Source organism: Malaclemys terrapin, chromosome 10, assembly GCF_027887155.1.
Source record: "Malaclemys terrapin pileata isolate rMalTer1 chromosome 10, rMalTer1.hap1, whole genome shotgun sequence".
Classification (NCBI taxonomy): Eukaryota; Metazoa; Chordata; order Testudines; family Emydidae; genus Malaclemys; species Malaclemys terrapin.
Window position 1 is genome coordinate 34,003,728 of NC_071514.1, and position 27,567 is coordinate 34,031,294.

General features: G+C 44.5%; 1 protein-coding gene across 2 annotated transcripts in view; it reads left to right on the top strand.

Moving 5' to 3' along the window:
- Nucleotides 1-17,392: 17,392 nt before the first annotated feature.
- The window catches only part of LACTB (lactamase beta), a 38,760-nt gene continuing 28,585 nt past the window's right edge, over nucleotides 17,393-27,567 (top strand). For both annotated transcript variants that reach the window (XM_054041992.1, XM_054041993.1), the window contains exons 1-4: nucleotides 17,393-17,703; nucleotides 19,171-19,237; nucleotides 23,057-23,247; nucleotides 23,622-23,979. In XM_054041992.1, the coding sequence (XP_053897967.1) occupies nucleotides 17,422-17,703; nucleotides 19,171-19,237; nucleotides 23,057-23,247; nucleotides 23,622-23,979 (898 nt within the window). In that variant the 5' untranslated portion in view covers nucleotides 17,393-17,421. The remainder of the gene's footprint in view (nucleotides 17,704-19,170; nucleotides 19,238-23,056; nucleotides 23,248-23,621; nucleotides 23,980-27,567) is intronic.

Sequence of the window (27,567 nt, forward strand, 5' to 3'; positions counted from 1 at the left end):
CTGCAGTTTCCAGGGTGATCAGTGCAGCTCTTTTGATGAAAACTAAAATAGAGGAGTTGAATGAGGAGAAAAGTTGGAGACTAGCAAAGAGATCAGAACGGATAATTAACTGGCTTTACTTCTAGTTATAAATCCACTTTTAAGGATCAAATTCTGTACTCCTTACAGAGCCCAAACACCTGCTGACTACAAAAAGAGGGGTTGTCTGAAGAGAAATTCAGGAAAATCAGGAGATAAACCTGAGTGTTATTTTTATTTTTACATTAAAAGATGTCTTTCCCAAAAGTTTCTCCCACCACTTATTTTTAATTAGTCAAAAAAAAATCTTTTTAAATCCCAGGAGAATTAAGATGATCTCAATACAAAGTATGTAAAATCCTCCACATGAGAAAATGGAGTTTCTAAATAATTTTCTTTTTTCATGAAGACATTACACATCTGTGTCCCTTTAATTTGCCTGCAACCAGACCATGGTCTCTTCAGGATTATTTTCCCAGGCATCTGGAATAGTAATAATAACTTTCCAGTGCCCATTCATTGTTCCCAGGAAGGGTGTCAGTCTGATATAGCAATTAAGTAGCACTGTGGTGCTGCAAAACACCCTCATTTTCTATATTATTTAAAGTCAACAGTCTTCAGCAGCTAACAACCCATGCATATACAGGAAAGGGGAGTAAATCAAGATTTAATCACATCACTTTTGTGATGTGTATAAAGAAACAATAAACAGCCTATGGTTGTACAAAACCCAGGGGCTGCAGGGAAGCCATTTGCAGTGCACAACCAGTTCCTACAGTACCTAGGAGCTGTCCTACATAATTGTGAGCACCACCAACTGCCACCTTATCTATTAACTACTTACAGATACACAGATATAGAGCATTCCTATAACACCAGTCCTGCCACAGTTACATCAGTGGTCTTGTCTAGGCTAGGAAAAGATCATGCTTAACTAGACTAGGCAGGATGTAAAACCTTTAAATTGTGTTGGCTGGTTGTGGTCCAGCTACAGTTAATCATGACCATCTAATTCATTTTTAAAGTTGTTAGAAATTGTCTGTTAGTGTTTACAGAATTCTTAATTAAAAATGACTTTGCTACCGTGTTTTTCAATGCTACTATTTTGCTAGTCTAGGTGTGGACAATGGGCATTTTACAATTTACTTCAATGGGAGTAGGACTGAGCCCATAGTATCTTATTCCCAGAATCTTGAAATTAATAAGCATTGGTGAGAAACAGCTGGCTAGTCTATCCTGCATTTGACATGGAGAAGGACAGAGGAATGTGTCGCCAAACATAACTATAAACTCTGGTCCTCTAAAAAGCAATGGAACTGCTTTTTAGAGGGACAAAATGAAAAAAGATAGATCTTTTGCTTTAAAAAAACCACGTGATCATGCATATTAGAGCTGGCCAAATAGTTATAAAGCAAACAGACCCTAATTTGTAAATATTTTTATGAATCAAAGTGGTGAGTTCAATTTCTTGGGTCACATTATTCATTATTGGTAAGGCTGTGGGTTTGTCACGGGGGTCATGGAAGTCACAGCTCAGGCAGTGCCTGCACCAGTCGCACCGGCTGCTGCTGGGGCAGTCTCGGGCAAATTTAAGTGTGCCCCTCCCCACCAGTAGCAGCAGTTTGGGTATGGGAGGGGACAAGGGGTTGGGGCACGGGACCCAGGTGAGGTGGGCTCTGGGTGACGCTTACCTGGGGGGCTCCCCGGAAGCAGGAACATCCCCCTCATTCAGCTGCTAGGCGGAGGCATGGCCAGGCAGTTCTGCGTGCTGCCTCTGCCCAGAGCACCGGCTTCGCAGCTCCCATTGGCCAGGAACCGTGGCCAATGGGAGCTGTGGTGGTGGTGCCTGCGGGCGGAGGTGAGATGTTGCCGCTTCCAGGGAGTCCCCCAGATAAGTGCCACCCAGAGCCCGCCTCATCCCATCCTGTGCCCCAACCCCCTGCCCCCCTCCCACACCCAAACTCTGCTGCTGGTGGTGGGAAGAGGTGCGGAGCCAGGTAGGGAGCCTGCCGGCCCCACCAAACACCCCCCCACCAGCACCAGTGGGGGTCCCCGGTCATGTGCCTCCACCCCCCGCCCAGTACCCGGGCCACCCTCCCCCCCATGCCCCCTCCATCCCAAGTTTTAGTCGGGGTATATAGTAAAAGTCATGGACAGGTCACGGGTCAGGAATTTTTGTTTACTTCCTGTGACCTGTCCCTCACTTTTACTAAAAATACCCGTGACTAAAACGTAGCCTTAATTATTGGTGATCATTCAGACAACCTCTACGAATTGCTGAAAAGGTTTGCAAATCCTGAAAGCTTCAGAAATGTTTACACACCTGTAAATTCATGCTGGAATGGCACAATGCCTTATTTTCCTATTTTAAAAGATTCTGTCATCCAGTCAAGAAACAGAAACAAGTGACTCAGGGTTTGTCTACACAGGGAGTTATTCCTAATTAACATGTCTGGACTCTCTTATTCCGGAAAACTTATGTCCCCATGTGGACTTAATCAGGAACAATAGATAGACAAATCCACACATACTCATCTAGAGTGAACAGTTGGGAAATAACACACAGATTGAGAATTATTTGGGGAAATTATTTGGCAAATTATTCTTACACAAATGTTCAAAGAAAATCAGGATCCGTTTGCAAATGATTCACCAATGGGGGAAAGGAGGTGAAATACAATTCACAACAGATGGTTTACATCCACATCCACATAATGAATGGTGCAAGGCAGGTTTTTCCTCTCAAAGCAAAATCTTTAACTATATAGCCACTTACATACCTTTGGTGAAGGAATGTCTGGATTTCATCCAGGTCTAGGCATCCTAGCATAGAATTTTGTTGTTCCCCATTGGTGAGGACAGCACTACTTCTGTAATATCTCACATCCAGCAATAATACTTAGCTTGGAGATTCAAAAAACTGAAAATTGTAGTTGTTGCCCATAGCAAAAAAATGTGTTTGCTTGGTCAGTCTGTTTTAGAGCCAGTTTAGCCAGTACGTCAGCTCGTATAGAGTCCTACTGTAGTGCAGCTATTTCTTTTTCTGTTGCCAGTTGATTAAACCAATAAGGTTTCTTACTGCGACCTACTGAATGAATATTCCAAGCCAAAGGGAATTTAAAGTTCCATCCCTTGGTTCTCCAAAAAAACAAAAAGTCTTTCTGAAGAAAAGATGAAGGAAAGGAAAGATGGATTTCTAGCGACATTTAACATTCTCTCCTTTAATTCCCTTCATCTTTTATTCAAAAAGAGTTTTTTTCTTGTTTTGAAATGTCCCTTTCATATGAGTGCGGAAGCATTAGATGCGGTCAAGTAAATCACTAACCACATGCTGGCTGAATCTTCCACTAACTTGTCTGTCTTCCCACAGAAAATTAACCATATACTGATCTGCTGAAAATGCCTTAATCTCTCCTACATCCTGAATTTTTTTATTACACAATAAATCTTTAAGTTGCAACCTCCCCTCCCCCTTATTTTCCTTCTGGCATTTTCTCCCTCACAAATAATAAATTAGATTCCTAGTAATAATTTTCTCTTTGCACATATTTATAGGGACCTTTCCATTTGATTTAACTTGCTGATACGTAGAAGGGAAAAGTTGAGAACCTAATTTTAATTTATTTGTTTTTAAAAAGTTTTACAACTGGTATAGACCCTCATATTAATGAAAAAATAGAATGTGTCAGTCATATCACATTAAAATGATCTTTTCTTTGGATTTAAAAATTCCTCTCACATCAGTGGCTTCTAAATTCTTTAAATTTGAACCTCCCTCTCCAGGAAAATTAAATCAATTGTGGTCCAACTGCAGACTCATTGTCTGGTGTTAAAGTCAAAATGAGTGGGCACACTGAGTAGATATATGTGACACTTCTTAATATGATATTTCTTCTTTCTGAGGCCTGGTCTATACTGTGAAGCCACCTTGTGTTGACTTAGCTGTGCACATATTCACACTTAAATTTGTATCCCACAAATGAAAGCATCCCATTATGGCAACACACTAACACCACTTCCCCAAAGAGCATTGCACCATGGGTGAGGTACTGAGGTCAACGTAGTGTGAATGTAGACATGGTGTGACCTATGTTGACCCTAACAGTTCTCCAGCAGCTGTCCTACAATGCCCAACGGTGACCGCTCTGGTCAGAGAGGTGAACTTCACTGCCCAGAGGCCACGGAGACCGGAAGCCATCCCAGCCCCGCTTTAAAATTGTTGTGAATTTTTTGGAATGCCTTTTCCTGATTGCCCAGCTTGGTGAGCACCCCCAGCAACTCTCCCTTGGTGTATGCTACTGCCCAGCCGCCCAGGTCAGCTTAGGGTGACCAGACGCCCCGATGTTATTGGGACTGTTCTGATATTAGGGGCTTTGTCATATATAGGCAAGTATTCCCCTCTCCCACCCCCTGAAAAAAATGTGTCTTGATTTTTCACACTTGCTATCTGGTCACCCTATGTCAGCTACATGCTCCAGACATGCTCCTGCCTGGAGTAGACAGGAAGTATTGGTTCTCCGGGGTCTATGGGGAGAAGAGGCTGTGCAGGCACAGCTATGCAGATGTCATAGAAACACTGACATTTATGAGCAGATTGCACAGGGGATGCAGGCAAAGGGGTACAACAGGAATCAGCAGCACCCCAAGCTCCTTCAACACTGCTGTCTCCATGGGCAGAGGGAGATCCGCCAGCTCAGCACTGTGCTGTCTTGTGGCTACAGCAGGAGCAGAACAACCAACTGGGAGGCAAAATTTTACTGAATGTATTGGGAGCGGCTTTACCCTCCCACCTCCACTTGCGGTGCCGCTGCTGGGAGGTCCAGCCATGCTGCAAGCCAGGACATGTTTGAGACTCAACCACAGTCCTGGCAGTTGAGCCTGGGCAAGCCCAATGCAGGGAAAAGAACCTCAGGTAAGTGTGTGATGCATGTCCAGTTACAACATTTCAATGTACTGATAGCGTCCAACCGCAACGTAGCAGGACACAGCTATCAGCTTTTCATTAATTTACTCGTATTAGACAAGGTAGCAGTACAACTAAGAGAGGCAGAGAGAGTTATAATCTACTTTTCATGCCCCTGTAGAGTTAGGCAGGAGTGGGATGTGCAGAGCAATTTGCTTACGTGCACAGGGATGTCCCTTCAGTACTCCTGAGAGATATCGATGAAACGTACATGGACATATTCTGCAATCCTCTCCCAAAGGTTTCTAGGGAAAGCACCCAGTCCTTGTTATTGTACAGGTCACCAGAACTCATGGGATGAGTGGCAAACACAGCGTATTAATTATAAAGGTACAGCAAGCACTGCAAAATGAATAGGTTCATTAACAAACAGTGTTATCATAAATATACACCAAGCACCACGCGGTCCCTAATAGCCCGACGATGGGGTGTATTCCCCACACTGGCCCTGAGACAGTAAATTAGGCCAGGCAGGCCTAATTAACCAATTGAGCAGCAAGTAGGGGAGAGACACAGGCTATACAAGGAGGCTACTAATTAGAAGCAGGCTCAGCTGGGCAGGAACAGGAGGAGCCTGTATAAAGCCCAGGAGCTATGAGTAGCAAAGGTGGGCTGCAGGGAAAGAGTCCACAGCTCCTCTCTGAGAGGAGGGAGAGTGTGCTGGCAAACCTAAAGAGAGAGCCAGAGCCAGTTATGTAGGAAGAAGCCATGGGAAACTGCAGCAAGGACTAGGATAGTACAGGCCTTGGCTGTATGTTGTAGGGTCCCTTGGCTGGAACCCAGTGTAGAGGGTGGGCCGCTACCAGCCACTGGGCAGTGGAACAGGGCATTAGAGACATCACCTGGGACAGCTGGAAGGACTGTGATTTCCCCAGAAGGGAAGGAACTTAGTGACCTGGCTGGAGGGCCAAGCCATGAACTGGAGTCAAAGAGGCTGCAGACTGAGAGAAGACAGGTAGAGAGACCACTGAGGAGGGCACAACACCTGGCAGAGCTAATCCCCAAGACAAGCAGGGGTGCCACAAGCGGTGAGGGGACCCCGTCACAAGTCACCCAGCTGTAAGGGCCAGGTGGAGCACAGTCCACCACACTGCTTTCCTGTGGCTTATGGTAAAAGTGCTCTTTCAAGGCTTCCCTCAGTTGCAAAGCTCCATGCTGAGCTCATCTAAGAGCCCTTGTGTCAGCCTGTTCAAACTTGGAAGCCAGCCACTCCCCCTCTACCTTCTTGGCAACCTTTGCCTCACAGATATTATTCAGGACACAATGGGCAGCTATAATTATTGGGTTCTTTTTTTTTTCCCCCCCCATTGAGGTCCAATTTTGTGAGTAAACAATGCCAGCGTCCCTTCAATCTACATTCAGCTGTCATTCTGCAGCTGCTGAGAAGATAGTTGAATCTTTCCTGGGTGCTGCCGAGGTGGCCGATGTATGGCTTCATGAACCTAGGGAGCAAGGGCTGGGTTCTCCAGGATCACTGCTGGCATTTCAACATCGCCAACATCATAATCCACCAGCTGGGAAAGAAAGTCCCTGCTTGCAGCTTTCTGAACAGTCCTGTGTTCTTAAAGTTGTGAGTGTCAGGCACCTTCCCTGACCAGCCAACACTGATGTCGGTGAAGTATTCTCGGTGATCCACCAATGCTTGCATAACTATAGAAAGTAGCCCTTTCTGTTGATGTGTGGCCAGGTGGGCTGGTGCCAAAATAGGGATATGCATGTCATCTATTGCTCCACAGCAGTTCAGGAACCTCATTGCTGCAAATCCAATGTGTCCTGCCCATTGCCAAGAGTCACAGTCCCATATAGCAGGAAACGGTAATGGCCTCCCACTGTGGATTTGCCAACTCCAAAACGATTTCCCACTGACAAGTAGCAATCTAGCATTGAAAGCTTCCACAGTATGGTCACCAGTCACTTTTCCACTGTCAGCTCTCATTCGGGTGTCCCTGCACTGGATGGGTGGAACGAGCTCAGCACACAGATCCAAGAATGTGGCCTTCCGCATCCGAAAGTTCTGCGACCACTGCTCATTGTCCAAACCTGCATTACGATGCGATCCCACCAGTCAGCGCTTATTTCTCAGGCCCAGAAGCGGAGCTTCACCATCTACAGCTGCTCTATTAACACCGCCAACAACCTTGAATTGGTTTTCGCTATGTTGCACAGTAATCTGTCCTCCATGAAATTGTCATGTCCCTACTGCTGTGGTTCTTCTTGCAGCGCTGCAAATACCAGAGGAGCGTGCATCCTGTGTTTGCACTGCTAATGACAATAGTGCAGAGGTGTGCAGGCTCCATGATTCCGTCAGCGATGGTAGACAGTGTCAAGTCCTGAATCGATAAATGAAAAGCAAATAGTGAACACGTAGCATCAATAGTGAAAAATAAACTCAGTTAATAAAAAAAGTCCTGCTTTAATCCAAGGTATTGTCAGTAACACATGTAAGGAAATAATTGCATTAAAAAAACAGTATAAGGGTGTCTGTTACAGCTGTCCCCCTGCTGCATTCCTTTTTCCCCTCTCCTTTCTGTTTGTCCTGTGTGGCTGCCCCTCCCGGCCATTGTGCTAACTAAAGTCACAGCCCTATTCCTAGGAATGGCTTGTACAGACTAACTGGAGCCATTGCTCTGCCTAGGGAGGGGGCTTCTTGCTTCTTTGTTTGGTTCTTTTGTTCAGACCCGGGCTCGGTGTGGGGGGCGCTGCCCAGAAATGCAAGACCTGAAGTGGCCAACTAATTAAGCATATGAGTCATACCTGTGGCTCAGAACATGCCCAGGCATGCCTATGCTTACCTGCAGCCTTTCCCTGCCTTCTCTTCTCCCCTTATCAAGAAGAGCCAATCAAAAATACTGGTGGGAAACTGCCTGAGTTTGCCTTTAAAGCCGGACATTTTCTGATCAGACCTCAGAGAAGGTCCTTGCTTTGCCACCTGGTCTGATCAGCTAGGGGTCTTTGGAGGGGCCCTCTCCCCGCTCTCGTTTGTTTTTGAGCATACCCCCGTTTTTGAACTCCCCTCCCACGAACAACAAAATTTGTGCCTGGAGATCTCCTGATTATTGTAAGCGAATCGAGTCCTCTTTCCATCCTCCGATGCTACTGCCGTTCCTGTCTCTGTGCTTGCTGCTGTCCTAGGGATTGGTAAGAACTCCCTCCTGCAAACTCCCCCTGTCCTAGCTGCTGGCCTTGTTTCCCCAGCAGACAGACCCAAGCTAACTCCTTGGTCTGTATCTGTAATCTGTTTCTTGCTCCGCAGCGCCTTTGCTGCTGGAAATAAGCCTGTGCCGCTGCTAGGCTGTGCCTTCCTGGACTGTATCCTGGGCTGCCGGCTTGCAGCCACCCCACTGCTGCAGCCACCACTAGTTAAACCTCCCCCCCGGCCAGGGCTGTACCCTGGGCACACACCACTCTGCCCTCCGGAACTGCTCCCCCTCCCGATCAAAGAAGCGGCATAGTGTAAGGTGCACCTATTAGAATCAGGTTCTTAGTCTAGATAAGTTGTAATTTCATTTTGCATAGCTGTGGTTAAGTTAGGTTTAAAGAATTGCTTGTATTGTGCTCTGTAAGTTAGGTTTAAAAAAATTGTTGCCTTGTGTTATGTTACTTGCTAATTTTGTGTAGTCTTGGTTAAGTTAGATCATAGATAAGATTTTACTGTGTTCTGTATAATTATGGTTAAGTCTGTCTTCCTGCTGCCCTAACTCCTCCCTCCCGCGAGCTTGCCCATGTCTCCCTCCGAGCTCCCCAGTCACTCGTTGCAGTCTCTCTGCTGTTTAAACTTGCAGTCTGTCTGCTCTCTTTGTCTCCCTGAGTTTAAATCTACCTCCGCAGTGCCTCTGCCTTTGGTCTCTGCTCCACCATGTGCTCCTCTTCCCCCATCCCCCAACCTCACTCCTCTACCACTGCCTTTCTCTCTCTCTCTCTTTTAATCCCTTCCCCCACGTGCTCACCCCACTCCTGCTGCTGCCAAACCTCAATTGTATAACTGAAGTCTAGCATAAAACCCCATTGGTTACCCTCTAACACACCTCACATTTTACATTTACACCACTGTGACATATTTTTACCTAGAGTTGTTGGTTATTTAACACATTTTACCCATAACTGTTAGTTGGTTATATGCTGCTGTGACACACCCTTTACATAGGAATTGTTAGCTACCTGTTACATTTATACTTCAGTGTTAATTGGTTACCAACTGTATTGGACCCCACTGTATTGTACCCCACTATTGAAACCCCCTATCCTATTTACTAAAATAAACCCCTCCCCAATTGTCTACCTTAACAAACCCCGTACTCCTCACTATTGAATTTTCCCTGTTTTTGCATTTTCTTAATAAAGTTTATTTTGCACCTCACCAGTGCAGTAGTTGTCCCCCAAGATCCCGTACCTGCTGGCAGGGTCAAAGGGCAAATTCTGTATTGTCTTCCATCCTGTGCCATCCATGGACATAAGTGGGTTGAATGGGATATAAATCAGGGCAGAATTGGGCATGTGATTTTTTTGACCTAACATTGTCCCTTTATTGGAGGAATATTACTATCTACTGATGACTTCTTATTGTGGTTTTTTTACAACCCTACCAAAACAAAACATTACACTGCACACACACAGTTGTGTAGGGGAAAGAATGAACCATATGTGACAGATATGCGTCATGTTGCTTAGAGTGCTACTGGAAAGCAATTGAATACTATGGGGATGAGGGTGGTACAAGAATCAATAGAGATTAACAGAATGATGTCAGTTCCAACACAAAAATTTCACTTAGGATCCATTAAGATTGTACCAGAAATGGAGGAATGTCACTAGAAATCATGGAAATGTTTCTGAGACTGCCTTTCATAGTACCATATCTGGAAAAAGACTGAAATAACTTCTACTGAAACCTGGCTCCTTGTCATTCTTCCTAGACCATGCAGCCTGTAAATTTGAATTAGCATCTGAAGGAATTAGCATATCACTCTATTTTGAGGGAGGGGCAACTGTTGAGGTGCAGCAGTGCAGTACAAAGTAACAGCTGCTACTTGGATGAGTTATCTATTCCCCAGCTCACATACTAACAATATTATGAATGGGCCAATTAACACAATAATCATCAAATACCAGAGCAAGATAATTGGGTGGATGCATGAGTACTTTGTTTCAAAGAATCATGTTGTTGAATCTTTTGTGTTTGCCTCACTCAAAGCCACTGAAGCCTAAATGGATTCTCCATGGTGAGGTGGGAGGCAGGGGCTGAAATTACCCTGTGTTGAAATGTTAGCATAGCAATGTAAGTGAACAAGGACATGGTTTGCGTTGCTGCTTGTCCTGCAAATGTGGAAGAAATGTGTAAAGACAGAGTTTTATGACACTTCCTAACTATCTTAACTAAGGCCCTCTTTCCAGGCAGGCTTGGTGAGTCGTAAAGCGTGAGGGGTGAGAAGGGGAGCAGGATGGTGTAAGATCCAGCTATGCTGGGTTTAAACCATCTGGTGTCTCCCCCATGCCAAAAGCAGCACCAGCTGGGGCTTTCTAGCTACTTTCCAGCCCCCTGAGTGGCACAAAGAAGCTAGATCGTAGCTGAGAATCTGTCCCTGTATTTCTGAGTACCATGTGAAGCTGGAAGAGGCATAATACACTATTGAACCAAACTGACTCGTTTCTTTTATTCTTTTATTTTCTTCTAAAATTTAAAAGTGAATAAGTGTCCAATCCTGCAAAGTGCTGAGTGCCCTCAACTCCTATGGAAGTCAATGGGAGCAGAGGATGCTCAGCAATTTACAGGATTGAAGCCTACAACACTGAAACACACAACACAAATAATTCAATTAAAATGGCAGCTTTGAGGAATCCCCTGTTTACCATAGAACTATGGGCCATATTATTACACTGGTTTTTATGCAGAGCTCCTCACTGAAGTGAATTAGAAAACTATGGCAAGCTCTAGCCTGGGAAGATTAATATTTAAAAGAATGATGCTAAAGAGTCACCCTGCTGAACAGGTTATTTAAGAATGTCGCGAATCCTCTCACTGCTAACCGTTTCCTTTGTAAGTATTGTAATACGATGAAATTAAATGCTACGCTACTAGAAAAGGGGTTCAGCCCTTGTGCATGTTAGGTATCAATTTGCAGTGTGATAAACGACCAAGCTTTATTGAGAAAATAGTAAGAGAAATCAAATCCTGTACACTGAAATGTGTATCATCTGTTCTGCATTTGACTTTACACATGAAAGCTATTTGGTCTGGCTTACTGCCAAATCCTGTAGTTTGAAAGATCATCAGATGTGGGGAAGGATGTCAAAATTCCTTAGGCTGGATTCCTAGAATTTTCTCCTAGTTTATTATATGATGAGTTCAAACAGCTAAACCCGTTCCCTGCAGACACCCCCCCACCCCTCGTGGCTCCATTTTGTTGCAGTTTTTAAGCTGTCCTGTTCCCAGTCAATGGTAATAAGATTTATGGAGTGGACATTGTTAACACTCAACAGGTATTGTGCTGGATTACTTAAACTTGCATATATTTTTTTTAAGTCACTATTTAAATGCCCTGAAATTCACCGGAAAAGGAAGTGCAAAACCCCAGACAATCCATTTAATATGGTACTATAGGTGTTATGCATAATGAAATGTCATTGCAACAATTTGGAGTGAAACTTCCAGCATTCCTGTCTGTGCTTTGTCTATTCTATGGATCATTGGAGGAGTTCAGGCTCCAGTGCGCGTCATTAAAATAACTAAATTTAAAAGGTTAACAATAAAAGTCACTGTGATAATTTCTCAACCTTACTGAGCACTTTATTCTTTCATCCATTAGTCGTATGTCATCAAAAAGAACCTTTGGGCCCCTCTTTCCCTTACACCATCAGAGAGAGACTGATGTGCAGAGCTGAAAATCCAGTGACTTGTGTATGTCTTTGACCCTTGTCTCTTGGTTAGCCGATAAACTCCTCCTCTTGCTAACTTGGCCACTTATTGTTTCCCTATCAGTCAGATCATCCCCTCCATGGAAAAACACAGGTAAGGGGCCCAGAGGGAGAAAAACTCAGTGAGGTATCCCCAGTTGAGTAGTTTCCAGATTATTCTGAGAGGAAATGGTTAATCCAGCTCTCCCCTCGGGCAAAATAAGTGAAGATTCAGCCCTGCCAAATTTGCAGATCTCCCAAGATCTACTAGAAGTTAGGGCCATTTGTGTAGAGGCCCTGTGCCTTTACACTGGTTCTGCAGTCTCTCAGGACCATTTTGGTTCCATGCCAGCACAGCACCAATGGAACTGCATAGCCAGGGACTCCAGTATCTCCTTTCAAATTCACTGCTTGCCAGGAAGGATAATGCACCCATCCCAACCCCTCCCTGTGCACAGATCCCTGGATTTGTTGCTCCAAAGAGGGAATGTCATGAAGAGGGCTGACTCCACTGCTTTCCATGAGGTGAAGAGGGAGAACCACGTGCACAGTTCTTTTCCTTAGCACAGTGGTCCCCAAACTTTTGAGGGTTGTGCCCCACCTTACTTCTGTCTGTGCCCCTCCACCCCCCGGAACTGGGGCGGGGTGTGGGGCCGCAGCTGGGGGGCAGTGGGGGGATGTGGACAGAGGTAAGGAGGCCAAGGCTGGGGCCGAAGCTGGGGGTCGCCTGGAGTCAGGAGCCACGGCTGGGGGCAGGGGCAGGAGCGGAGTCACAGCTGGGCTGTGGCCATGTGTGGCTCCACTCCTGGCCCCACACCCCAGCATTGGCCCTGGTCCAGGAACGGAGCCATAGCCAGCTCAGCGGCCACGGCTGGGGGCAGGGCCAGGAGCCGGGGATGCAGCTGTGGGAGGGACCGAAGCAGAGCTGGGGGTGGGGAGAGGCTAGGTGATGCTCCCTCTGCACCCCCCATGAGAGCTGGCCCGGGCCCCGCTTGCACCTCCCTAGAAGGTTCCACCAAGTCTGGGGACCTCGGCCTTAGCAGATCCCGGGGGGATGGTGCTCTCCACCCCTAAATCATTTGACTGAGACACTATAGGAACAGCAACTTGCCCTTTTGATTAGCTCACTAATGTACTAATGAGGGCACTACCAGAGAGTATCGGCTCAAATGTTAGGTTTTGTACAAATCCTAATAAATGTTTTCATAGTTTGATAATGCCAACACCTGTGTTTTTAGCATTTCTCCTCCACTATGTGCACCCCAAACACTGCAGCAGTGTGTTAATACATGAAAACCAGGACATGCTGCTGTTGGGTGTAATGTGTGAAATGGGAAACTGACCTCTTCATTGTCCCCGCTGAGTGAAATTCAAAAAAGTAAACAAACGGTATCAATGCTGAAAAGATAATGAGATTTTTACCATTATTTGGGACCGGTTTTGTTCTCACTTCATCATATTAATAATTTTATAGCACCAAAATGATAGACTAGTGAGAGTGGAGGAAAGAAAAGGGTTAGGTTAAGCATTAAGGTGATGGGATTACTCAGCAAAGGGTCCAATAATAAATATAGCTCTTTGTTGACTCACTTAAACTGGCGTAAATTGGGAGTAATTCCACTGATGTCCAGGGGGTAACTCTGGATTTGCCCTGGTGTAACTGATGTCAGAATCAAACTCTTCAATGTTAATAATCTAAGGTCTCTTTAACTGTCAACTAGGCTACTTCCAAAAATTGTCAGGTTGCCAGAGCTGCAGATTTAGCTGCTTGGGTAGCTCAGTGGAATCCTGACTGTTGGACCCAGACTCTTGGCTAACTGCCTGACTCTTGAACTTAGACCTGGTTGACACATAACTCACCAGCTGTCAGGCTGAATCTGCTGATGAAATGAAAATCACTTTTCTCTCTGCCTTCTTGATTTTTGTTCACTTTAGTCTCTGTATTTTTCATTCCCCTTTTTAATCGATATTCAAACTGCAGAGTAAACTATTAAAGGGTGCTTGGAAAACAATTATATGGAAAGGCTAGTGAAAACCCCAATGTGAGATGCTTTAAAAGTGTCACTGCTAGGAAACCTAACTTTCCTAGTCTCAGCCCATAAGAAAGAGGATAACTATAGGAAAGACTGTTTTTAAAGGGAAATGCCTGCTTTGCCATTAAAGTGCTCTGGTCTGAAAATTGACTCTAAAAATGGCATTAAGGGGTACCATGTTTATAATCTTTCTCAGTGATTCCAGATCAAATGTGTTCAGGTTGCAAATAAAATGTTTTATCTTACTGCCACACTACCCTGGGCTCTGAGAGTCAAAAGGGTTATTTCTGGCTCACACATCCCCAATGATGAAGATTTTTCACCTGGAATTTAGGTCTGAAATGAATCCTGCAAACACTTGCTACCCAGTGCAGTGTTTACCATCAAGAGTGATCCCATAGCAGCCAGTCACGCTGGTAAGCACTTGGGTTACAATTGGTCCCTTTACTATAGCACTGATCTGTGGGGACAGAATAGAATCCAGTTCATTCTCCAAATGCTGTATTGGTGTGGCAGTGCTAATAGGGGTAAAAAGTAGTATCAATTTATTTCAGTTGGTGCAAGCAGCAGATAAGACTAATACACACTGGGAGTAGAATGGTTAAGGCAATGTCACTTTTTCAGGCACTTTTCCGAATAGAAATTCACTTCAATCAAATCAAATCAAAACAAACAAACTGGCAGGAAGAGAATTGATGATGATTTGACTAATCTGAAGGGGCTGCAAATCACTCATGACTGTAGATGGGAATATGGACTTTAAATAAAAGGTTAAATAAGCAAAAGCGCTATTAAAAAGATAAAATTGTTGCTTATCAACTTTATCAGCTATACTGAAAATTCCTTTGGAATACAATCCTGGCTATCAAGGGTTATAATCAATGGTCACATACTTCTTCAAGAGAGAGCTGTAGCCACTCATTAGGAGCACTGGCTCTTTGAAACTAATTCCCAGCTAGCCTCCAAAAGCAATAAAGCCTGCAGGGCAGGGGCACAGGTCAAGACTATTAACTAGCAGCTCGAGGGCTGGTTAGATCAATCTATTTTTTCCCCAAAATTAATTTAATCTTTGTAAGTGTGGATTGAATTGTTCCTCTGGCTGACTTAAACTTGCATTTATTCTACAATTGTGTACAGTTAACTCAGTATTTTTATGGGTCTGATTGGCGCTGGAGGATAATAGGGGGCTTAAAAAGCAGCCTTTCATGTATGGAAAGCAGGGCTTCTTGGGATTTAGGCCTTGTCTACCCTACTGAGGTAAATTGACTTAAATTACGCTACTCCAGCTACCTGAATAACATAGCTGGAGTCGACGTAGCTTAGGTTGACTTACTGCAGTGTCTATACCACGCTGCATCGACAGGAGACACTCTCCCATTGACTTACCGTACTCCTCTCATTCTGGTGGAGTACTAGAGAGCGCTCTGCAGTCAATTTAGAAGACCCACTAAATTGACCTCCCCGCTGCATCGATCGCAGCAGAGTTGATCCTTGGTAAGTTTAGACGAGGCCTTAGACATCAGTGTTGTGACTAGGGTGAAGCGATAAATGGACCAAAATAGGGCACGTGCTGCTAGGCTGCCCACCAGTAACTGGGCAGCCACCTCTGTTCTGTGCTTTCCCCCTTCAGGGTCTTCTACAGCAGTGGTTCTCAGCCAGGGGTATGCATACCCCTGGAGGTACGCAGAGATCTTCCAGGGGGTACTCAACTCCTGTAGATCAATATTTCTCAACCTGGAGGTTAAAACAACAAGGAGTCCCTGTGCCACCTTAGAGACTAACAAATATATTTGGGCATACGCTTTCATGGGCTAGAACCCACTTCATCAGATGCATAGAGTGGAAAATACAGTAGCAGGTAGGAGGTCATGGGATGGGTTTAGGGGGAGGTTGCAAGTGCAGGACCCACGCTGGGGGGTAGCAAGCAGAGCAGTTGCCTGGGGCCGCATGCCACAAAGAGCACCACGAAGCGAAGTTCCATGCTTCAGCCCCGGTAGGTTTGCCAACTTTCTAATAGCACAAAACTGAACACCCTTGCCCCGCCCTGAGGCCTCGCCCCTTCTCCGAGGCCCCGCCCATGCTCACTCCCTCCCCTCGCTCTCCCCCACCCTCACTCGCTTTCACCGGGCAGGGGCAGGGGGTTGAGGTCCAGGAGGGGGTGCAGGCTGTGAGGTGGGGCCAGAAATGAGGGGTTCAGGGTGCGGGAGGGGACTCTAGGCTGGGGCAGGGGTACGGGGGGGTGAGGGCTCCAGCTGGTGGTGTGCGCTCTGGGGTGGGGCCGTGGATGAGGGGCTTGGGGTCCAGAAGGGGGCTCAGGGCTGGAGCAGGGGCTTGGGGTGTGGGAGGTGGTGCTGGGTGGCGCTTACCTCACGTAGCTCCTGGAAGCAGCCGGCATGTCCAGCTTCTAGGTGGCAGGGCCAGGGAGGTGTGTGCACTGCCCGCACCCGTAGGCGCCACCCCTGCAGCTCCCATTGGCTGTGGTTCCTGGCCAATAGGAGCTGTGGAGCTGTTGCTCAGGGTGGGGGCAGTGCGAGGAGCTCCTGTGGCCTTCCTGCGCCTAGGAGCCGGACATGCTGGCCGCTTCAGGAGCCGCGTGGAGCCTGGCCAGCAGGGTTGGCTCCAGGCACCAGCCCAGCAAGCAGATGCTTGGGGCGGCCAAGGGGAAGGGGCGGCACATCAGGCTGTTCGGCGGCAATTCAGCAGCGGGTCCCTCTTGGAGGGAAGCACCTGCCGCCGAATTCCCGCCGAAGAAGAAAGCGGTGCGGTGGAGCTGCTGCTGGAGTGCCACTGATCGCAATTGCGATCACGGCTTTTTTTAAATTTTTCCTGCCACTTAGGGCAGCAAAAACCCTGGAGCTGGTTCTGCTGGCCAGGCAGGGATCCTGCCTCTGCCGTGCTGCACCGCCAACCAGACTTTTAGTGGCCTGGTCAGTGGTGCTGACTGGAGCCACAGGGTCCCTTTTCAACCTTGCGTCCTGGTAAAAAAACGGATGCCTGGCAACCCCAGCCCCGGTGGCGGGGCTCGGGCTTCAGACAAGGCTCCCAAGCTCAAGTATCACCCTGAAATGTAAGTACGATCTATTTCAGTCTATTTATTTTGTAACTCTATGGTAAACATGAGAAAGTGAGGGATTTTTCAGTACTAGTGGGCTGGGACACTTCTGTATTTTTACGCTGGATTTTGTAAGCAACTGGTTTTTAAGTGAGGTGAAACCAGACAAACCAGACTCCGGAAAGGGCAGAGGGGCCAGCAGTGTGGAAAGATAGAGAGCCCAGTTCTAGAGTGCCCCTGCCCACCCCCGCGGCCCCGGCCCCGGCCCCGGCCCCGCCCCCAGGCTGTGGAGGTGAGAACGCCCAGGCGGGAGGAGAAGGGAAGGAAGGGGGCAAGTGAAGCGAGGGGGGATGGGCACAAGGTTAGAAGCCAAGTGTCTCCACCCCCACTCGATGTGCTCGGGGCTTGGCCGGCCGAGCTCTCGGGAGCAGCTGCTCCTGCCTGGCGGCGGCCAGGCTGAAGCGATGCACTGCTTGGCGCGGGCTTTGCGCCGAGTCTCGGGCCCCGTGCGGGGCTGGGGGCAGCAGCGGCTGCAGCGCCTGGGGAGCGGCCCGTGCCCACCCCGGGGAGCCGGCGCCTGGGGCTGGGGGGTCGGTCTGGGTCTCGCGCTGGGGGTTAAGGTGGCGGCCGGCTGCGAGCAGGAGGGGGCCCCGCGGTGCGGGGCGGCGGGAGAGGTGAAGCCGCCGCCCCCTGGGGGCTTCGCCCGGGCCATCGAGAGCAGCAGGGACCTGCTGCAGAGGATTAAGGTGCCGCGCCCTGGGTCCCCCTGTGGGGGAGGGGCGGGCCTGGCACCCGGCACCCATGGCTGTGGGGGAGGGAGGAGAGGAGGAGCCGCCGCGGGCCCCGTGTTTCCCAGCCCACAGCTGCACGTGTTTGTCTTAAAATCGCTTCTTGCTGCTGCCCTTCGTCCCTCCCCCCACCTCCATCTCCAAGGCCTGCTGGCACTGCCGCATGCACCCAGCCCCTGGCCTGATGCTAGGCGCTGCGCAAAAAGAAATCATAAGAAATCTGCTCCTCGTGGAGGGATAGCTCAGTGGTTTGAGCATTGGCCTGCTAAACCCAGGGTTGTGAGTTCAATGCTTGTGGGGGCCATTTAGGAAACTGGGGTAAAAATCTGTCTGGAGATTGGTCCTGCTTTGAGCAGGGGGTTGGACTAGATGACCTCCTGAGGTCCCTTCCAACCTTAATGTTCTATGATTCCTCCAGGGCTTTGGTGCGCAAACAGAGCAAGACGGGTGCTGGTTGACATTACTCATCTGGTGGGAATTCAGGTGTCACTTGCAGAGGGAAGATGTTTGAGACAAATGTGGTTTTGAAGTTGAACGTGTCCCTGAAACTACTTCCCTATGTGTGTGTCTGAGCACTTTCAAAAACTTCCTCTGTGTAGCCTAATCACTAGTGTTTAGGTTACTGGGGAGGAGAGAGGAACAACCCTATACACCCAGCGCACTCTTAGGAGTCTGGTCCCTGACTAGTGCAATATCTCCGCAGCCCAGGGAACGTATCTATACTTTACTTCTGTGCTGCTTGTGGTGTTGTTTGGTCTGTTCACATCAGGATTTCACAGTAAATCACTTAATGTCATCATTGCTTGTATGTAAGAACTGTCAGAAGGGTCTGAAAGTGCGTTTCAGTTACTGAATATATTTACTGTCAGGAAGGGCTGCCCTTAAAGGGGCTCATTAAACCAGTGCAGGCCTGGCATAAACTAGTGGTAGAAGTATTTTTAGTAGTGAGTAATGGGAACTCAGGACTATTTGAAGGACTGGAGGAGAGCACAGAGCCATGTGAACTATATAAATAGAATGTCATGATGTTCTGCAAATTTGGAACTGAAGCTTCAGGGTATAATTTAAATCAGAACATCCCAGACTCACTAAAATGATCTGTGTTGACTGTCATGTGATATCACTCATATATTGCATCTTATTTGGAAGATTTTATGTTCCTTGTCTGCAGTTGGTGTAGTTAGTATTAAATTAATCTTTAAGCTCATTGGACTCTCATTGTAGCTGTCCAGCACCACAACAGATATCTGCAGCTTTTCAAAGGGGATTTGTACAAATTCAGCCCAATTGGTATTTAAACAAAATAATTTCAATAATCATGTACTTTCTGGGAACACTGCTTATCCTAAATCCTATAAAAGCAGAATGTATGTTTGAATTCTGAAGGAGCAGAGCCTTTTAATGACTGGAGTATTTTTGTGACAGGATGAAGTGGGAGCCCCAGGCATAGTAATTGGAGTTTCTGTAGATGGAAAGGAAGTATGGTCAGAAGGTTGGTATACAGGAACTCAGTTCTGCATGTTCTTTAAAATTAACATTTCATTCGGGTTACAAATCTGAAGTAGTAATTGTTCTTCAGTTTGTGCCAGGTGCTGTCCATTAACTTCACAATCTTAAAAGTACAGGCAGTCCACGACTTTATGACGTTAGAGTTACGATGGAATGGCACTTACGACATTTGTCAATTGATGTCCCGTTCCGACTTTATGATGTTGGTTCCGACTTTACGACTCTCGATCCCACAGTGTTCCTATGGGATTCGAGTTACGATGTTTTCGACTTACGATGCGATTCTCAGAAACCAATTTTCATAAGTCTGAGGACTGCCTGTATTATAAAATCTGCCCTAAAAAACTACAGACGACAAGAAATAATAATAGTCCCTGTGGCCTTAAAATCTATAAAATGGGGGAGGGTTGAAGTAAGGAGAAGAATAAAGTATCTCTGTGGAACAGTGTTTCCCAAACTTGGGACGCCACTTGTGTAGGGAAAGCCCCTGTCAGGCCGGGCCGGTTTGTTTACCTGCCGTGTTCGCAGGTCCGGCCAATTGCAGCTCCCCGTGGCCGCGAGTCGCTGCTCCAGGACAATGGGAGCTGCTGGAAGCGGCGCGGGCCGAGGAACGTACTGGCTGCCGCTTCCAGCAACTCCCATTGGCCTAGAGCAGCGAACCGCAGTCAGTGGGAGCCGCGATCGGCCAAACCTGTGGATGCGGCAGGTAAACAAACCGGCCCAGCCCGCCAGGGGCTTTCCCTACACAAGCGGCGTTCCAAGTTTGGGAAACACTGCTGTAGAAGATAGTAGTGGTTGTAATTGAAGCACCCTTTTGGGGGATTGTTTATAAGGCATGTTGACAAGTGTGGAGGAAAAGGCCAAGACCACTACTGGGAGGGGAACAAGTTTCACGCTCTGAAGGCATTACAGTATGTGCACAGTTGAATGGTGACCTAAAATTGGATAAGGTAATTCCTAAGAGGTGAGTGGTGTCAAAAGAAATGCCTCAATATGAGGCTTAAGAAGGTCTTGACTATACACTGGCTCAAAATGCCTGACTTTAATGAGAGACTTACGAAAGGGAGGTAATGTACTTTAATCTTGCTTGCATAGGTCTAACTTGCATTGTAACTAATTATGAGGAAATTTGCTGTTGTCAGTCATGCTAAGTGATTTTAGTTGTAATAAATGATAACTAGCAATCCACACTTAGCTTGGCACTCACCCTGTTGAGTTTGGCTGAACGTGGCTTAAATTAAGTTTGCTTAATAGAATCTTTCCCAAACTCTTTCTGCAAACATTTTACAGAACTTTTCCCCCAGTAAGCAATATGGGAGACTCATGGAAGAGGGTGGATATTGTAATTAAAAAAGAGAATATTTCCTTGTGCCCTCTCCTGATCTACATCTAAGTAAATACCTGCTGTGCACAATCATTCTGCCATACAGCCCCCCCTTTAAAGTTCTCCTTCACTGCTACGTATTATATGGTACTCTTTCAGACAGAACTGTACATCATATTTATGCAGCTGCTGGTGAAAATAAAATAATTGATATCTACAGATATTAAATTGATTATGTTTGGCTTAGCTTGAGAAACAACTGTTCTTTTACTATTCTATACTAGACATAATCTTTCTCTGAGAATCTACATAATGGTCAGAATAAACTTGAGTGATTCCAATTCAGTGATATTTCATATACTAGTGGGCTGGTGTTTAGACTCCCTTTGGGAACATGTTGAGATTTGACAGCTATAATCCTTTCAATAGTCATAAATTATTTTGCAGGTTATATAGATTGCCCTGGAAAGACAGGTCTAGATAGGTCTGAACAGAACTCCAATGAGGACTTATTTATTGATCTTGATTGACCCTACTTACTTATCTTTCCAAAAACATTTTGGTGTTTGTTTCAGGCAACTAAGATAACAGAAACAAACAGTAATGTACTTTGCTAAAGATCAGTTATAGGGTCCCGGAAAGGCTCATTAGCAAGGTTGTAACAGACTTTCCATTGTAAGCCTGTTTGTGGCAGAATCTTCAGGTATTCCTTCAAAAAGCTGATTTCCATTTTTCATGTACCTTTTGTTGCCACAGGAATGTGTTTTTGGTGGGGGTTTTTAAATGTGGCATGTGAAAATTATGCCACAAAAAAAAATTCCTCAGATTATGCTTTTCAATTCAGAAGGTTTTGCAGCAGTGTTGTTAAGAGAAACTGCCAGTGCCAGAGAGACCCTAGAAGGAGGAGTTTATGCTTCTCTGCTGCTTCAGCAGAATCTTCCTCCAAGATCCAATGGAAAGATATTGGATAGGGTAGAACTCTCAGTGTCTACCACAGCTGAGTCCTGCTCCATGATTGGTGTTCCTAGGCACTGTGGTAATACAAATAATAAACAAAAGTATCATAAAGGGGTGCAGGTTGTGGTAGATTCTTCCCACACCTTCATCCAGAGGGCCGAGTAGAGCACCATTATCTTAAAATAAAGTCATGAGATTGAAGGGAAAAACATGGAAAATAACAAAATCTCTGTCTTCTGTAAAAATTCTGCCCAATTTCTTGCCAATCTGATCATAGTGATTTGAGACTTGGATGTGCTACTTTTGCAGACAGTTGAATGGGGAGAAGTGCACCAGCTACTCTCAGTAGCACAACATAGGCATCTGGGTTTTAGCTTCCTTTAGAGGAGAAGACTTGGGCAATATAGACTGGTCAATCTGATTTCTCCCTTTCATTGTATTTTGGCAAGTTTTACTGCTCTATGAGAATCTAATCACTAGACTGCAGCATGTTAGGGGACTGTGTTCCACTTATATACATAGACACGTCTGGCTAATAAAAACTGGCCTTTGCCAGTGTGCTGTATCTTAGATTAGAAATAAACCAATAGTGCACTGCAACATTCCATATACAATTTAACCAATGTAGCGCAGATTGAAATATAACACTCTGGTGAGCCCACTACTGAACTTGTTGCTGTGATATTGCACACTACTATGCAGCGGTTCTAAGATGTGTAACAAATATACTGGATGGAGACTACTGAATTTTTCTTCATTTCTGATCTAAGCCCTCTTTAAGTCTATATCTGAAGAGGTTAAAAATAATTTATTAAACCACTGTGTAGTTAACCTTACAGCATTTAACTCAATTAATAAAGCTTATGTGTAAATTTCCTGATTTTAAATGATCTTACTTTCTCTGTAAAGAAGTTACATTGTATTTTTGAAAAGAGTAATTCACAGTAGCTCTTTCAAAGAATTAAAATATGGATTTATGAATGTGGGGCACTTAACTTGATTGACAGTCTAGGTTATGGTTTTTGAGAGTTTTTTCCATTGAATGTTTGCCCTTAAGGATGTATGCAGTATAGTTTTAACAGTATGGGTCCCAGGATATTGGAGAAACCAGGTGGGTGAGGTAATATCTTTTATTGGATCAACTTCTGCTGGTGAGAGAGACATGCTTGTCTGCCCTTAGGATATAATTTTAATTTTTCACTAAGCTGCATTAGTCTTAAGTTTTATGTTGTCACTGGTCAGAGTGATTCAAAGGGGTAACGTAGGATGTATTTTCAAAAAGACACTTCAATGGCCTGACTGCTCCCATTGAAATCACTATTGTTGGTGTCAATGGGAGCAGAATTAGGCCAACACTGAGCACTTTTGAAAATAGCACCTTTCATGCCTTTGTTTTACTTAGATGCAAAGTGTTCTGGAGAATTCTGGTAAACTTCTTAAGTTTGTGAACATTGTAAAATCCCAAAGAAGTCTCTCTATATATGTAAACCCCCTAACTGTGACCTTTTATTCTTCCTAAAGGTCTGGGTTATGCTGATGTAGAGAACCGTGTAATCTGTAAACCAGAGACAATCATGCGAATTGCTAGTATTAGCAAGTGCCTTACAATGATGGCTGTTGCTAAACTGTGGGAAGAAGGAAAATTGGATTTAGATGCTCCAGTGCAGAATTATGTTCCTGAGTTTCCAGAAAAAGAATATGAAGGTGAAAAGGTAATGGGACAGTTTGTTCTGTAACCATGGTTAGTTGTCTGAGTTTCATGTCTGTCCCATACCTTCCCTATCCACCTACACGCTTCAAGTGCACACAGCTTTCTGTATGTGGTGCACCACACATAAGTTAAAAGAAGTAGGGGCAGGAAGCAATACATGCTGCTGGAAAAAGGAATGTTGGAAATTTTGGATTTTCAGACTAATGTTTAAATATGTTTTTCTAACAGACTTTACAATAGAAAGAATGGCTAGAATTCTTATTTCTTCATTTATTTCTTAACATACCAAATATATAAATTGCAGAAATAAAAGTGCACCTTGTATAGTTTCTTTCGTTAAGCAGGCATGCACTTAATATTCTTCTTTTAAACTAGGTCACCATTACTACAAGATTGTTAGTTTCACATTTAAGTGGAATTCGTCACTATGAGAAAGATATTACAAAAGTAAAGGAACAGAAGGAAAAAGCCAACAAAGCCCTTAAACTAATGGAAGATGTAAAAAAATCTAACCAGGAGAAGGAACTGAAAGAAAAAGAAGATAAAGACACTGAAAGAAATGACTTTCCTAAAGCTAAGTCAGAACAGGATGGTGAAGCTAAAGGCCGAAATTTAAAACCTGTCAAGAAAACAAAGGAATTTGAACATGAAGAGTATTATTTGAAAGAAAAATTTGAAAATGTGATTGATTCACTGAAAATATTTAAAAATGATCCTTTATTCTTTAAACCAGGTGAGTTTCTATTCCGTTTGATCAAAAGTTAATATTTTTTCTTTAAGTTCTAGATTTTTAGTATACTTCAGATTGTAGTTTGTCTGATGCATTATGTGGGATTGAGGCTAGGTCTACACTGGGGGAGATCTATTTAAGATACGCAAATTCAGCTACGCGAATAGCGTAGCTGAATTCGACATATCTGAGCCGACTTACCCCGCTGTGAGGACGGCAGCAAATCGACTGTCGCGGCTCCCCCGTCGACGGCGCTTACTCCTACCTGCGCTGGTGGAATACGCACGTCGAATCGGGGATCCTCGCGTCCTGACGAGATGCAATAATTCGATCCCCGAGAGATCGATTTCTACCTACTGATCAAGGCGGGTAGTGAAGACAAGTCCTGAGACTAAACCAGAAGATTCATTTTCCTGTTATCCAATGAGAGCCTCAAAAGGGAGTGTTCAAGCCATGTTCTAACTACCTGGTCACTTTAAATATGCCCTGCAAAGGATTAAAAAAAATAAAATTGGGAAATTTACTGAATATAGTTACATTGGTGCAAGCCCCTGGTATGTATATAGTTATATCGCTCTAAAGGTGCTTATCTCAGTGTAGTGTATTTTTCATAGTTTCAGAAATAAACTGTACTGATTATAAGCACACCTTCTACTAGTATAACTGCATCCACACTAGGAGTTGCACAGACTTAACTATCAGTTTGTAGACTGATAAACAGGTAGAAAAATTGTGTAGACAAGCCCTAAGATGGAATATAAAGAGTCCTAGAGAGTGGGTAGAAATAGATTCAAGTGAGTTCTTTCAAAATAGTTCCATGTACAGCATATGCTGCAAAATTTGTCTATTGAATTACAAAGGTTAAGGTATATCTTAAAATTTTTAGCTAACTCACTGTAACACACACACACGGCCTTTTATTGAATTTCAACATGGAGACCTTGTAAGATCAGTCAAATTAATCTTTTCCTATAAAGTCTTTTTTCTTAACTGAAGTTTTATTTTGCTCTCTTAACTCTTCTTCCTACAACAGCATGAGTTTTTTTTTTTTTTTTTTAGGGTAGGTAAGCAACCAAACAAGTTGTTTAATCAGTGGATCAAGTACTGTTTAAGAAACAGTAAACAAGGAAAATTAAATATTACATTTCCAGTATTGCAAAAGGTTAACTACAGAGTGCCTCACAAATTCCTACTGGATTTTGTGGTGTTTATTATATATATTTAAATTATATGGAAATGGGGATTGAGTAGTGAGGTAGCAAAATTTGAAGATAACAAAGTTAGGTTAGTCAAGACCAGAGAGAACAGTGAGGAACTTCGGAGTCTTAAACAAGCTTGGTGAACAGGCAACATGATGGCATATGAAATTCAGTGCTGCTAAATGCACTGGAGTGAGAAAATTAAACTACTCATACAATTTATAGGGTTCTAAATTAACTGTATCAATTCAAGACAGGGACTTGGGCATCATTGTAGATGGCACTGTGAAAACTTTTGCTCAACGTGCAGCTGTGGTCAAAAAGGTAAACAAAATGTTAGGTTGCATGAGGAAAAGGTTGGTGAAATGTTATAATTCCTCTATATAAATCAATGGCGTGGCCTTATCTAGAATACTGTGTGCAGTGGTGGTCACCCATTTCAAAAAGGATATTGCAGAACTAGAGGGATTCAGAGAAGAGCACTAAGAATGATAAAGGGTGTGGGAAAACTCTCATATTAAACAAGATAGAAAAGATTGGGATTGTTTATTTTAGAAAGAAGATGAATAAGAGGGGACATAAATATAAACAAAAACATTATAGGGAGGGTAGATCAGGAACTTCTCTGCCCATTTCAAAACACAAGAAAAGGGGTACACTGAATGAAATTTAAATAGTGGGAAATTCAAAACCGATAGAAGGAAATACTTTTTCACACAATGTGGAACTAAACGGTGGAATTCATTGCCACAGTCCTTGAGGCCAAAAACGTATCCAATTATTTTTTAATTTTTCTATTTCTATGAATAATAAGACTATCCAGAGTTGTCATTAATTTTGTGGAAAGGTTATTAAACCTCATGCTTTCAGGGCTTTGCCAATCTCTAACAGAGATCAGGAGGAGACCTAACATGGGGGTCAGATTGCTCTACATCTGCCTACTCTGGGTTTCTTACACGTACCTGTGAGGCATGTGGTGTTGGAGACAGGATAGTGGAGTAACTAGACCTCTGTCTGATCCACTATATCAATTCCTATGGTTATGTTCTGGGTCTTTATTTATTTTTTTTTAATTTTAACATAGATTAAATATCACTTCTTTGGTTGACTATTCATTGCCATGCATGGCTTTTAATTGCATTTACCTTTTTTTTACCCGTAAAGTTTTATCCGTTACTGTTACATACTTAAATCTTATTTATTAGTTTGTCTTCTGGTGAGTATGGGTATTTGAATAGTAGCTATTAAAAAGAACAAAATAAATGCAGGTCTTCCTAATCACATGAGTAGAATTCGGCTGATGCTATATTTCTGTGTAGAGTTAACATAGAAAAGAGAATAATATTTTTTAATTCTGTATGTTTCTGATTACACTGTGGAGAAGCTAATATTGATATAGTGTGATGGCATAAGATGTACTGGGAATAAGTGTGTTCTGACAAAGTTACACACAGATCCCATGGTGGCATTCTCAGAAATGCTCCCGGTTCCACACGCAGGGCCAGGTAGGCAGGCAGAGCTTCAGAGTCTCAATGCGTGGATGAGACGATGGTGTAGAGAGGAGGGGTTTACATTCATTAGGAACTGGGGAAACTTTTGGAATGGGGGGAGCCTATACAGGAAGGATGGGCTCCACCTAAACCAAAGTGGAACCAGACTGCTGGCACTAAACATTAAAAAGGTTGTAGAGCAGTTTTTAAACTAAGAGATGGGGGAAAGCCGACTGCTGCAGAGGAGCATGTGGCTCAGATGGAGACTTCTCTTAGGGGAGAGTCTAATGATAGAGAATCTCCAGGTTATAGTCAGGAGCAGAGGATGGAAGAGGATAAAGTAGGGGCCAGATCAGATGATAAACATTCACATAAAAAAGAGGATATTGATATAATAGGCATCACAGAAACCTGGTGGACTGAGAGCAATCAATGGGACACAATCATTCCGGGGTACAAAATATATCGGAAGGACAGAACAGGTCGTGCAGGGGGGGGAGTGGCACTATATGTGAAAGAAAATGTACAATCAAATGAAGTAAAAAATCTTAAGCAAATCTGCATGTTCCATAGAATCTTTATGGATAGAAATTTCATGCTCTAATAAGAATATAACATTAGGGATCTATTATCGACCACCTGACCAGGACGGTGATAGTGATGATGAAATGCTAAGGGAAATTAGAGAGGCTATCAAAATTAAGAACTGAATAATAGTGGGGGATTTCAATTATCCCCATATTGACTGGGAACATTTCACTTCAGGACGAAATGCAGAGATAAAATTTCTCGATACTTTAAATGACTGCTTCATGGAGCAGCTGGTACGGGAACCCACAAGGGGAGAGGCAACTCTAGATTTAGTCCTGAGTGGAGCGCAGGAGCTGGTCCAAGAGGTAACT